This window comes from Phaethon lepturus, unplaced genomic scaffold (genome assembly GCF_000687285.1).
Source record: "Phaethon lepturus isolate BGI_N335 unplaced genomic scaffold, ASM68728v1 scaffold25016, whole genome shotgun sequence".
Taxonomy (NCBI): Eukaryota; Metazoa; Chordata; class Aves; order Phaethontiformes; family Phaethontidae; genus Phaethon; species Phaethon lepturus.
Window position 1 is genome coordinate 5,865 of NW_010547255.1, and position 13,762 is coordinate 19,626.

General features: G+C 43.8%; 1 protein-coding gene across 1 annotated transcript in view; it reads left to right on the top strand.

Moving 5' to 3' along the window:
* LOC104622722 (protein spire homolog 1-like) overlaps window positions 1-12,396 on the top strand; it is a 16,917-nt gene extending 4,521 nt beyond the window's left edge. Inside the window, exons 5-15 of the mRNA XM_010289593.1 lie at window positions 764-883; window positions 1,297-1,458; window positions 4,100-4,229; window positions 4,677-4,789; window positions 6,128-6,203; window positions 6,755-6,906; window positions 8,064-8,195; window positions 9,531-9,595; window positions 10,451-10,478; window positions 10,920-11,062; window positions 12,225-12,396. Coding sequence (XP_010287895.1) covers window positions 764-883; window positions 1,297-1,458; window positions 4,100-4,229; window positions 4,677-4,789; window positions 6,128-6,203; window positions 6,755-6,906; window positions 8,064-8,195; window positions 9,531-9,595; window positions 10,451-10,478; window positions 10,920-11,062; window positions 12,225-12,396 — 1,293 coding nt within the window. The remainder of the gene's footprint in view (window positions 1-763; window positions 884-1,296; window positions 1,459-4,099; window positions 4,230-4,676; window positions 4,790-6,127; window positions 6,204-6,754; window positions 6,907-8,063; window positions 8,196-9,530; window positions 9,596-10,450; window positions 10,479-10,919; window positions 11,063-12,224) is intronic.
* Window positions 12,397-13,762: the final 1,366 nt, after the last annotated feature.

The following is a 13,762-nucleotide window of genomic DNA, read 5'->3' on the forward strand; positions in this document are numbered from 1 at the left end:
CACATCTGAAAAATGTTTGTGGTGTACAAGTTGCTCTGAAACATCCAGCTGAAGGCAATTCTTGTCCCGAAAGTAATGTGACAATATTATAGTACAGAAGTCTCTCTTCAGGTCATATCTTTCAATCAAGTTCTGTCACCATGTGAAATACAACTCTAGAAAGTGCAAATGGCTCAGGGTAAGCTATTTCAAAGGTCTCCTAATACTGATCAGTTTGCCCAGAGACCTTTGTGTGTTCTCCTACAAAATAAATATAGCCCAGGAGATATGGTTGGTATATGATCATGCTCTGACAGTTCTAGTTTTCTGGAGTTGAAGTATGACTGTACCAAAGCCAGGCTAAAACAATCCAACAAAAAAATCTGTCTCCTTGAAGGCAGCCATCAGTCAGAGCTTGCATAAGACTCTTCTGATATTATACAGAGATATCTGAAGGGATAAGTTGAGAGAAGATGCTTCATAATGTAGGTGGAAAAGGAAGAGGAGTCTAAGTCAGAAGCTTTGTTCCGAGGCAGTTTTATAAAATGTTTTGCTTCCCTTTCTCTGTTTATAATACAATCACTTGTTCTTACTCAGTTTGCCGTTGGGATCCCAAGAAGCTGTTGACTTAGCGCTTCCATTACAATGTTGTCTAAACATGCTATTGAGTTGATTTTCATTTCCCCCACCCTGTCTTTAACTTTTGCTGGGTTATACTGCATGCCTGAGCATCCTCAGATAAACAGGATGAGCAGATGTCAGAGTTACTGGCTTGTGTCTCTAGGCTGAAACTGCTAACAGACTGCTGCAAAAGTTAAAGTATGAGATCGCTTTCCCCTTGTCTTCCTCTTTTGTCTGCGGGCCCTTCAACCCTTGGTTTCTGAAAGTTCAGAGGATTTTAACGGTAAGACTTGGGATTTCACTCCCAGTGTTTCCTAGGGTCCAATAATATGAAAAAACTCTGGTACCTGGAGCGCTTTCAGTAAGTAGGTATTCAAGAAAACATGTCTAGCTACCTGGCAGCTGAAGCTGTGTTTTGCTGAAGTACACTCATAAAGTTAATAACAACATTTGGGAATGAGCCTGGTGAGCCAGCTCCCAGATCCCTCATTGTAAATTAACTTATGCAAAGAGAAGCAATTCTCTGTTCTGGTTCTGCGCCCTGATCTGCAAGTGAGTTGAAGAGGTTGTTAAGGACATGCTTATGTGTTTCTGAATGACTTCAGTTGCTAAGTGTGCCCCACTACATAAAGGGAGGGGATGCTGCCCTGTGCATTCTAGCCAGCTGTTGAATTGGCCCTCACTGGTTTCTCCTAGGCATCCCTGTGGCCCAACATCATCTGTGAACTGCAGAACGGTGTGAGGCTGCGCAAGGCCACTGAGCGACCACAGCGTCACACGCCTCCGAAAGAATGTATCCGTTCTCCCTACGAGTTGCTTTTGGATGATATCCAGAACAAGAGGTACACCCTTCGGAAGGTGAGTGACTAAAGTCAATGGACAACTTTGAAACCACCTGCTCTACCTCATTTCTAAGCAGTATTTGTTGAGACCTCTTCTCCAAAAGCCTGTCTCAAAGGTACTTCCAAGTCCAGAAGTGTCTGGGTCTCTCAGCTGCAGCTGAACATTAGGTCACTCTGTTTGTCCATGCAAATGCTTCATTTCCAGTAACTTTAAGTCAGGGGTAGCCACGCTTTCATGAAGCTCGATGGTAAACTACTTCTCCTTCCAGGGGTGAGACGTTCCCTTTCTTGGAGAAATTAGGCTGCCTTGCACACAGCAGTTCCATGAAACAGACCCTTGCCTGCTTATGCTTTCCACCTTGGACGCTTGTGTCCTCCCAGGCTCCTTGAGCTGAGTTGTACCTGGCATCTCTTACTAGTTTCCTTGCCTTCCTGGGTGTTGTGGGATGTGTGCAAGTGCAAAAGCACTTTTGAGTGACTATTTCACTCAGCCTCAGGCAGAGGTCTCTGGGCAGTGTACATGAGCTACTGCAGGAGTTTAGTCAGGGTAAAAAAAACCTGAGACCCCTTCCAGGGCCAGCTGCTGTGCTGATTCAAGTGGTAGGCGCTTCCAACAATGTGGATGGTCGGTGAAAATGACAAAAAATGTCTGGGGTGTCTCTAAAGGCTTGTGATGCTGTTGGCTTGCTGCAGCTTGAGCTGGGAATGATAAGCAGATCTAAAACATTGGCATAAGGCTTTGTGGCATTGGCGTGCTTTGCAAACAGACGTCTTGGCAGAACATGAGACACAACTCTACTTGTAATAAAGAATGATATTTTAAAAAGTGAAAACTTTGCATACCACACTAGACATCAGCTTTTTCTCCTTTTTGGTGCTGATAGAGTGCAGGGGGTTCAAAAGCCTCAGCTAAACCATGCACCTCTATAAAACCATAGCTTTTGTTTGTCTTAACTGTGGCTCCAGCCTTCAGATAAGGCTATGATGTTTGTCTGGAGATGATATCTTGATTGATATATAATTGAATAGTAGTGGAAAGGAAGCAGTACATCATAACTACTTGAGTGCCTTGCAGTATACTGTGTATCAACGCACCATGCAGTACAGAACCATAACTCAAGGTGGCAGGATGAACTGGGTCTTGATTTTTTCTTTCTTATTTTTTTCTTTTTTTTTTTTTCTGTGGTCGATGAGAAGCACAAACACGTTTTGAAGAGTAGTAATCAGAAATGCTAGAAGAAAGCAGAAAGTGCTCCTGCTCAGGTCTTTGTGAAGGCTCTTAAACAAGGATTTTTCCATCTGCAAAGCTATTTTAAAGTTTCTCTAGCAAACAGTGGTCTAATTTGCAAATGAACGAAAGCACAGCTAGTGTGGGAAGCTGTAGTGTTCTACCTGCACTCCCATGTGTTCTGAAGTTGTATGCACAGGGCAAGTAAAATGGCATCACCTCAAAGTAAGAATAAGTGGGTAAGGCAGCTAAAGTCATGCATGCTCAACCTGACTTTTTTGTCAGTTCTCCCCTATGCGCCAAGCACAGGGCTTGATGAGGGAGACAGTGCTTCGCATGAATACCTGCCCTGCAATTCTATCTTGCTATTATTCCTGGTTTATGTAGGGCTGTAAACCAGTCTCTGGGACTCTAGTTTATGCATACAGCTGCCTGCTGCTACAGTTCTTCTTACAGTCTTGTTAACCCATTCAATTACTTTCCTCCCTAGAGCTGAGTTCACACTGATTAATGTCATGTGATCATGGTGCTTGTCAGGATCATTCCTGACATTAAAATCAGAGTACAACGTTTTCCAGTGTACTCTGCTTTCTCATAGCAGTTCACGAGCTGCTGGGGCTAGAAGGCTGTATGCTTCTTGTGCAAGCCTCAAAGGGCTGTGCAGCACTTCTGATTGCCTCTAGTTTGCCACAGGCAAATCTGTCTCTACCAAAAACCTGTATAAGTAAACCTCATCATTCTACGCTTCCCAGCTCAGTTTTGTTTATGCCTTCCCCACTTCCCCCATTCCCAAATCCTGACTTGCGTCATTAGCTGTGCCACTGACTGGGAGGGTGTACCAGGAGTAGAGAAAGAACTGTTGATTAAATATCATTTCTGCTCTTTCATGTGATCATTGAGCAAAACCACAAGGCCCCCAAAGTTGATGTAGTTGCCCCCAAGCCTCATCTAAAGCCTGTAGGTGACCTGGTGCTGTCTCTAATGATAGCAAAACAAGATGATTCTGGAGCTGACAGGACAGTTTCTAGGAACAAAAAACTAATGTCTTAGCTGCTGGTTTGGATTTGGGAGAGGGATATATTAACCATCCTTAACTTTTGGGCCAACCCTCCTGCCAAATCATGGGGTTAGGAAAATGGGAGGTGATATCTTCATAGGAGGAAGATGATCAGTCTCCCTACTTCTGCTTCTTCCATTTGGAACGTTTTTGTGGTCCTGAAAGTACTCCTGGAGTTCTCAGTTCCAAAACTGAGAGTTGATAAAGTATTCTGCTATGCATTATCTAAAGGTTCTCTCATATGCAGGGCCCAGTGCCCTCTTGAGTGAGAGGCACTTGTAAAACAGTGCCATTGCTGAAGGACTAGTTCTGTCACCACTGGTCTCCTTGTTCTATCTACTGGCTCTTTCTGGTGCTATGCTTTGCCTGCAGGTGGGGGAGAGGAAGCTGAAAGAGTGGGTGCCGTGGGAGTCCAGCTGGCATGAACAGCTCATGGCAGAAATACAACGACCACAGAAGCTTCAGTCATCAGCAGCAAGGGAAAATGGGAGCGGGCCCAAAGGTACCTGCTACGAAGTGACCTATCAAGCATGCAAGTGAAGTCAGCGTTTACTAGAAGTAATGAATGGCCTTTGAAATGAAAGCCCACTTATCTTTTCCATAGTCTGTATAATGCAAGGGAGGTGGGAATGCAAATTCTGTGTGATAGAGGTTGTATGGCATAAGAATAGTTCTTTCTAGAAAATCTGTCTGTGGTTTATTAAGACTAAAAAAAGGGTAAGTTGAAACTTTTTTTTTAAATGAGTGTTCAAATTTGTCTGTCCACTAAGTGAGAGAACAGGATTTTGGCCATCACCTAAAACTAAAAGATTATGTCACTACCAGGACAAAGTCTAGGCAAATCTCACATTCTGATGCGTGCATATCAAATTTGTCATTTTCTTTTCATAGCACAATATCTTATCTTGTCTGTGTGTGGGAGGTTTTTTGTTCACCCTCTCCCCTGCAGGAATAAATATTGCCTTGAAATCTCCAAGCAATAGTTTCTTAAGTCTCCAAGATGACAGTACCGAGTTTGAAATTGTCAACAGTACAACACAGCAGCTGGGACCAGGAGTTCAGGTAAGGCTTTAAATGCAAGGACTCTGGAGAGGCACAAATACTTCAGGCATTAGATGTGCACACATGCATAGCCAGGAACGTTGGGTTCAAATCCTAATGTGGGCAATCTTGTCTCTCAAAAGCGAACGAATGTGGTACGTACTATTGGATTCACTGAAGTCCTTTCCTCTACAGAAGCTCAGACCATATTTAAACACTTCTTGTGGCATGTCTTCAGCCTGTAGAACCAAGGTCTCTTAAAACTAGATCCTGCAGAAGTTTTAATATGCATAGGAGTTTGGCGAGTATGGGCCAGAACTATTCTCACCCTTATCTCATGGTGAGGCATTTGGTGCTAGATGTATTGATGTATTTGCATTTCACGTGATATGTGAACTTGTGGAAGGAAAAGTTAATGATTGATTTTTTTTTCCAGAAGGAACTTCTCTGTTGAATTTCCACTATTCTGCTTGTGGAGCAATTTTGGGAGTACCATTCTTCAGTAAACCACCATACATAGTCTTTGGGTTCTTTAACTCCTGGCTTGATCATGAAAAGCTTGACTGCATGATTCTGGGATTCACTCTGAGCATCTTCAGAAATTTTGTGGAACAGAACTTAAGCTCTAACACTTCATGTCTAGCACAGATGCGCTGGCATCCAAACAGGAATCTGTTTTCTGTAAACATTTCTGTCTGAAATGCAGTTGCTTAACTGAGGAAAACGGATATGAATTAATAAAAGCAGAAAATCTTAGCTATATTTGCGCAAGTCTGTGCTACTTGTAGGAATGTTCAGCATTTGGGAACCCTGTGGTTGATGTATTACTGCTAAACTAGAAGGACCTTCATATGGAGACTAATATAATCAAATTTGTTTTCTGCTTTTCTAAAGGAGCTGTTGAGATACAGCATTGGGTTGGAGTTGGGGTAGTGGGGCAGTCTCTTGAACTGTTCTCCAGTGTTGCTACATGTGAGCTGGAGCCAAGAAAATGGTTCCAATGTACTCTGTGAGTTGTATAGGAAGGATTTGGTGAAGTTGGCTCCTGAAGAGATGTAACTTTGGGTCTAGTATCCCCATTGAACTTGGGTGAGAGAGAGAACAGACAGATCTGAAATTTTACTAATTTGCCTGAAGTTTCCTGGTTGCGGGGGCAATTAACTTGCTGTTACCTCTTGGAATATGAAGTTGCTAAATGTACCATGTAGATTTCTCTCTCCCCTCCACTTTTGTCTGAGCCTTGAACATTTCTGGTCAGTCCTGGGTATCCTGGGTTTTGTTTAGCAGCAGCATTTCTGAGGAAGTGGGCTTGGTGTCTCCTGTGTGCTGCTTAAGAACATCCTGTCCTCTGGTCTATAGGAAACCACTCCCAAGCTGCCTTCCAGCACCTGGCTTGCCTCAGCCAGGTCATCAGTGGTATCCTGCAACGGCACAGGTCAGTGTACTTCTAGCTGCACACCTAAGCCAGGTGACAAAGTATAGTCAGTGGCCTGCTGGGTTCCCAAAGCCTTAGGTTGGGCTTACTGTACACTTTCTCTCTGATCACCAGGAGACACTTTACAGGAGAAGCCCCAACGCTAAGTAATGAGTCTGCAGAGCTGCCCTTGGAAAACCATTCCTCTGCAGTTGACTGAAACTTGTATAGCTCCTGCAGCTTCAAAACAATGATAGCATGTCCCCAAAGGCCTAACTGGAATTCACAGTAAAAGCTAAATGAGTGGTTTGAATGTTCAAGTAGAAAGTGCACCACTTGATTTTTTTATTAAACTAAACGGTGCTAATGAAGCCTCATCACTGCCTACTGACAAGCATAATTACTGTAATCTCTGCTTTTTGTGATCTGAACTGACGAGGGTTGAGGGGGAGAGATGTAAGCCTTGCTACCTTCAGGAAGCAGTGTCGTGCTCTTGAGCACTCAGCTTTTGGCGTGAATACTTAGAAGCTGCCAGTTGGTTTTCTGCAACCTAAAACTTTCTTCCTATCCAGGTCTCACTGCAAATTCGACATGTCCTCCCATGAGTGCATCCATACTAGCCAACATTAAACTTAATGGTTTCCTGAATGCTGGACAACAACAGCTGCCTCCTTACAGACGAAGGTCTGGATCTTTAGAGAGAGGCCTTCAAAGCAAGGAACTTGTAAGTCCAACATGTCAACTAGCAAGCCTGGTCTGATACATCTGGTAATGACCAGAGCTTGCACCTTGATCTTTATGCAAGCAGTAAGCATGTTCTGTGTTTTATCTTAGGCCATATTGTGTACTGATCTTAAATTGGAATATTATCCTCTCTGTGGACACAGCTTAAGAGAAGACTGGATGCTCTAGTGTTCTTGTGGAGGCTTGCCAGTTTGAATGATGTGAAATAAAGTTGTTCCTCATATAAGAGAAAAATACCACTGCATTACTTGAAAGTGTCCATCAAGGCTTCCTGAAGCAGACTATAGTTGGCAATGGGACTGTCCTGCTTTCTCTGTCTCCCCTCATTCTTTCTAGATTATGATACGTTCACAAACATCCTTTAAGTTGCAGTAAAGTGAACAAGTGGTTGACAAAATGTAGATAGCACAGCATCAGTGACTTTTACATATATGCGGTACTGAAGTCATCAGGCTGTGAATAACAGTTGTGAGAGCAATGCTGGGTTTTGTATGCTTCTGTGCAATCTTCTGAATCATGGCCTTGCCCTGTTCTGCCCTGACAAGGTGTGCTGTGACCTTGCCTCCTTCTTTCCTTCTGCATGCCTCCCTGCCCCACCCCAGCAAGTCTCTTAAACTGACCATAAGTCTGTGTGACCTCTTTGTTCAGCATGGGTTGGGCTCCCTGCCTGGGGATAAAAGCACTGTTGTCTCTCCTGGTCAACCACCAGCCCATAGCTGCCATTTGTGTGGGGCCAGTGGGTCTTGGGAAAGAGAAGGCAAGAGAGTGTTGTGCTGCAGGAAGGGATCCTGTACCTAGGAGGGGCCAGTGTGCCATCTCTGCTGTGGTCTGTACCAAAGGGTAGAATTCCCCAGAGACTGGCTCTGGAGGTGGTATTGACTACTGTGGTAACTGAGGGACCTGCTTCTGTCATGAGGTGTCAGGAAGCTGCTTGAAAACTATAGCAACTACTAAACCCCCTGTAGTAGTTTCTCTGCTAGTATTGTCAAAGAGTCAACTGATACTCCGCATCACTGGCAAAACTGAGTTTTGGGCACAGATGCTCTTGAGCTTTTTGGGACCCAGTTTTGAGGATGACCTTCCCAAATAGCTGCTTCCTTCAGGTTTCTCTGATGCTTAACTTCTGCCTTTTGATAGGACTGTCCCTTTCCTACCAAGTGGCCATCACCAACCATTGCTGAGCTGATTGGAACCAGATATGCAATGATAGTACTGGAAGGGCAAGGCTTGTTCCAAGGAGGTAGTGATGGTGTCTTTCCAAGAGCAAAGGTACGTTTCCTCTCCTCTTTGTGCTGTCCTTGCCTTTTCAAAAGCTGGCTGGCTTCAAGGCCCTCATGCCTCAGCTGAACTGCTGAGGTGCTCTCTGTGTCAACTTATCCTGTTCATACAGCTGATCCCAGTTTGGCTGTAAAAATCTTTAAATACTTGTCTGGTGATGGCTTCTAATCAAGCTTAAACTCTGCAAGTTGCCTAGAAAGTAACCCAGCCTTTGCTTGATACTTGTTGTCTGTTATTTCCATGCAAGGAGAGCTGACTGCCATGACTGGCCAGCTCTGAAATCACAAAGTAATTAACTGGGATTTGGTACTGCTAAAAAGTGAAACAAAGGCTCTCAACTCAGGCTCCCACACCTGAATTATGCTGACTCAAACCACCTTGCTGAGTGGACATGGTCAGGCAGATGAGGGGGACAGGGAATGATCTGCAGCGCAGGACTGCTGGCTGTCTACTCTGCTTAACTGCTGGCTTATTCACTGAGTCTCCTTTAGAGGGGGTGTTGCAGCCAGACCTTCTAGAGCTGAGGTCATGAGTACAAGCCCTTTGCAAGACAGTTGCGAGGAAGTCTGCGCTACTTGGCTTAGGGGTCAGCTTCTTGCCCTCACAGACTTAGCAGTATAGACAGAGCCAAAGGGCTTTACCAGTAGAACTATGCTACCTCCACAGTCTGTCTGATGCTCCTGAGAATGAATCCTTGTTATCTTACCTTACTTATCAACCCTGCTTGTACTTTCCTGCTCTCTGCCTATTCTAAAATGGCTCTCTTACCCCCTTTGTGTTCTTGCTGCTGAAGTTTTTTTAGCTTTCTCAAGCTCTACTTCTCAAGATAATATCACTTCTGACTGCCAGCTGTGTATGAATGTGCTCTTTTTTTATAAAGTTCAAGCAACTCATCAGCTTCCTTATGACTCATTTTTTTTTTTTTTTTTGCTTCAGGATTGGATTCAAATTTGCCCTGACTTAATCTCTCTGGGATTGCTGCAGTCTACCTCAAAGAATGTCTCTCTTCTTCCCTCTCTCTTAACTAGCTACTGTTACACTCTTGCACAATACAGCTATTGTTTGCTCAAGAGCCTTTTTTTAAACTCCTGTTGTCTGGCAGCTGCCCCAAACCTCTGCATCATAAAAACACTGACCTACAAGTAAGACTCTTTTTTTGCCTTTTTAGCTTTTAGTTCCTATGTCTTTGCTATCCTTTACTGGATCTCTGTTATTGTATGTGGATCTAAAGCCTTTATTTATGTGCTTTCTCTTTGGCAGGCAGTGGATACTCTTGGTACAAAGATATTTCCCATTTGTATTCACAAGTAACTTTCCTTTCCACAGATCTGTTTCAGCTGCCATAAGCAGATGTTTCTTAAGTGGCCTTACAGCTGTTACCTCTGCAGCAGGTGAGCTGGTACAAAAGGATTGAATGAGGAGGGAGAAAAGAGTGAAAGAACAGTGCTGAAAATACTCAGTATTCAAACAGTTGTAGTACTGGATAGGAACAGGTTGCTGAGCCCTTCAGTTTTGCCTAACTGCACAAGCCAGGCTGAACTGTCTACAGCTGCAGAGGATGTGGAAAAACTTGCCTCTGAAGTGGTATCTCGATTTTAACTCTTCATATTAAGCTAGCAATAACCAAATTTACTGTGCAAGTATTAGACTCAATTTCTCTGAGACCACACTCTGCATTTTGCTCTAAAGGTTGGATTTAACTTCAGTCAAGGGCTTGAGCAGGTTCTGGGAGGGAGTCTTCACCAGAATCATCTTCTGAGGACTGAAAAAGTAAACTCCAGACCCTGTGACTGGGAAAGCAGTTGGACTTACTTGTATCCACTTATTTGTTAGAGGTTTTCTGTTTGTGGGAGAGGAAAAGAGGAACTTCAGGCTCATTAAGGCTCACTTAAATCTATTTGAAGCAGTAGTGAAGCACTGAATTGATTACAAGCAATACAAGCAACAAGTAAACAACCACTGGGAATTGAGTAACTGTCTAGTGGTGGAGCTGGGTGAAAAGTAATGGGCGTTTGCAGATAAAGCCTTCAAGCTATGGATGCTGACACATTTCAGATGATTTAAAGTAGGATAAACAGGAGGCCTGGCAAACTGAATAGGGGAGTTCTAAGCTTGCTTGCTTTGCCATCAAGTGATTGTGTCACAATCACAAATTAAGACTTACTTGGGAAAGTCACCTTTAGCTGCAATATTGGTATCTGCTGAGCTTTACTCAAGTGATAATGCTGGGAACTTTTTTCTCTTAGTGTTATCTGCTGTGACTGCTGCATCAAGGCAAGTCTAGTCTTTACCACAGCTTACGGTTTTGGTTTTTGGTTTTGGGTGGGGTTGTTTTTTTTTTAGATTTTCTGTTTTCCCTGGACCTCCCCTAGTCATAGGATGCTTTCCTTCGTCCCACTGATAGCTCAGATCTACACTCTAACTTGTTTCTAAGAAAATAGAAGGGGGAATATTACAAGGTACAAAAGCAGCCTGGGTGCCACAGACCAACTCTTGTCATACTTGGATAAAAAAACCTCTGGTTCCTTTCTTTCATCCTCTGTAAAGTGGTTGGGATTACTCTGTGCTCTATTTATACAAGGGTCAAAAACTTCACTGCATTAATGTCTGTCTTCTAAGTGCACCAATAAATCAATTGCATGCTATGCAAATTTTCCTGCTAAGGAGGAAGATGTGTTTCCCTGAGAACTCAGGTGATTTGTGTTGTGATTCTAGATGTCCATGCCCTTCAGAACGTGTGTACATCTCCCACTTCACTTCCTAAAATTTTTGAGACTCTCCAGAGAGGAGGACCCAGCTACTCAAGAGCAGAAGAAGTCAGAGTTGCTGCATGCGGTAGAGCACTGGGAGTGTTTTGGGTAAGCTAGGACAGGGATGTTGTTTTTACCTTGAAAGATGTTACCCATTAGTTGTATATGCAAGTCTACAAACATGCAGACAATAGGATGTAGTATTAAGCTGGTCAGCTGGATGTTATGCTGAATGACTGGTTTAGCCACTGGTCTAACTAGTCTACAGTTCTCTGGAAGTATTGTGGATTTTAGATGACCAAAAGGGAGGACATGTAGGTGCTGTGAAATCCATTTTGCTTTTTAGCTATTAGGTTGCCGACATGGATTCAGAAATGTCCATATTAGCTCAGGCATAGAAGGTTCCTTGCAACACCTTCGTTTGTATGAAAATTTCCAGACCCCATTATATTCTATCCCCACAGTTGGAGGTTTGTCACTACAACCCAGGAGTAGCCCTCTTATACCTAGAAATAAAATATGCTAATGGTCTCGGGTATAACTGACTGAAGAGTAATGCCACAAATGGTTTCTCAGCCCTTCCACACACATAGAGACACCCTTTCCTTTTTTTTTTTCCCCAGAAAGGGAACTATTTCAAAAAGAGCATTTGACAGGTCTGCTTGGAAAAGACAGACCTTGTGCGTATAAGTGCAGTATCTAGGACTAGAAACATACATTATCTGTTCTTTCCAAATCAGTTATATATTCGACTGGGGAACAGTTATCTTTTTCTCTCTGAAACCAATTCTTTAATGTAGCCAAAAATAAAGTCGCAACAGTTTCTTGTTCAAAGGCTTGCACTTCAGCTGCCAAAAATCAGGGGTAGTACTCACTACTGAAGTTAACTGTGTGGGGCGGTGGTTTGGTCTGCTTTATAATGCAGAAGAGGTTTGAGTGGCTGTATCACTGCTATACTTCAGGGTGGGGGGGGGGGGGGAAAAAAATCCTACAGCATCAGGATGCAGCCATAACCTTGGATCAACCACAGATGTCCATTATCCCTATGGCTGACATACTGTCAATAGAGAGAAGGTGTTGGTAAATGAAGCTGTTCTGGTGCTTAGTAGGCTTCCAAAGTGGAGCTGACTGCTCTCTTGAACTAATGCATTTAGCTAAATCACTTAGCAGTGTTGGATCATCCATGGGGGAAGGGTGGAAGAGCACCATGCCCTCTAACAGAAACATTGGATCAGCTTTCCTGCTTTTCTTCTTCCCTCTCCCACTCTAGTGTTCCTATTATTTTGGAACCCCATTGCCTAGCACAGCCTCTGTGGAGTTACACAGGGACCATGGCAAACTGGCTGACTGTGGACATCTGCACACACTGTGAGCAGTATCTGTTGAATATGGCTTCCAGTGAACAGCAGAGCATCCATCTCAGGAGAATTTCCTGGCCTTGAACCAAACTGGAATGACTCTACCATAGATTTCTCCTGTCCCTTGTTCTGTACCTGAAGTGAATGAAACAGCTTTATGCACCTACTGACATAAAGGCCTGAATAAAAGACCTCCCTGCTGGTTAGTCTAAGCAGGAAGCACAGTTAATATTTATGTATTGTGAAGTATTATAAAGCTTTGTGGTTTTTAGAACTGTTTTAATTCTTTTTATGTGTCTTTGGGGAAAATAAATGTTGAAGCACTATCATGCCTCTAGCATTTCCTCCTTTGCACCTGCAGTTGTCATTGTTCTGTGACACTGTTTGCATTCATTGCTGAGCAGACTTTGCCCTATGTAATGAGTACATGGAAACTTTTAACCTAAAACCTCTATTTCTCAGGTGCTTGGAAAGTGGAGCTCTCAGTTATGCATTTTGCAAACACTTACTCCTTCCTGATTAACTCACTAAAAAGCACTTAAACCTCATTGCTCTGATGCATGTAACACTGTAGTGATGGCTGTCAGGCAGGTTGCCCAGTCTGCTTGCTTAGGGAGCTAGCTCTGGTTTTTGTCTGTGTGCTATCCATGCGTTGCCACCAGAGCTCTCTGGTGCCTGTCACTGAACTACCTAGTATATCTCAGTGCCATCACCTGAGGGGCAGCTGGTTGTTCTCGAGAGATTCTTGCTCTTTGTATTGGCCTTAGGTTTGCCCTAAGCTAAACTGGACTATTACAACATATGACATTCTAGAAAAATAAAGAATGTTTTGGCAAATCTTTTGTGTGGTTAAAACCAAATATAGGATATTTGATAGTATATTTGTTTCTCCCCAGGAACAGCCTGTATGGAAGGAGTGTAGGTGCCCTAATGGAGTGCTCCCTGGTGTGTGTTACAGGGCCTGGGTAGGCAGTGTTGAAGCATACAATGGACTTGCAGTTGGAATGAGTCATGCTGAAGAAAATAATGGCTGGGAAGGGCCAGCTCTTCTAGATAGAGGACCAGGGAAGATAAGGCATGTTTAAGCTGAGCCCAAGGTCTGCATCCAAACTGCCAGAAGGGCGAATACCTCCAGCTGACTTGCGCTGGCCTAATTCTGCTTCCTCTAAACTGCCTGTCTGCAAGCTGACGCCTGCTTGCAGGTTTGGGCAAGCTCTGCAAGTAAATGAACGTGGGGAAGCTGGAGCTTGTGCTTCCTTTTGGTGCAAGTTCAAGTGTTGCTCTTCCTTCAGTCATTTAGGAGGGGTGCAGCCTGCCTGCCTAGGTCCTCTCCTGCATGTGCTAATCGTTGGTGCTGCTGGGAGGCACATCCATATCAGGCAGGTGGGCTCTGTGCAGGCTGTAGGGAATGGCAGCCAAGCCACAGCTGCCCTTGCTGGCAGGGCGGGGC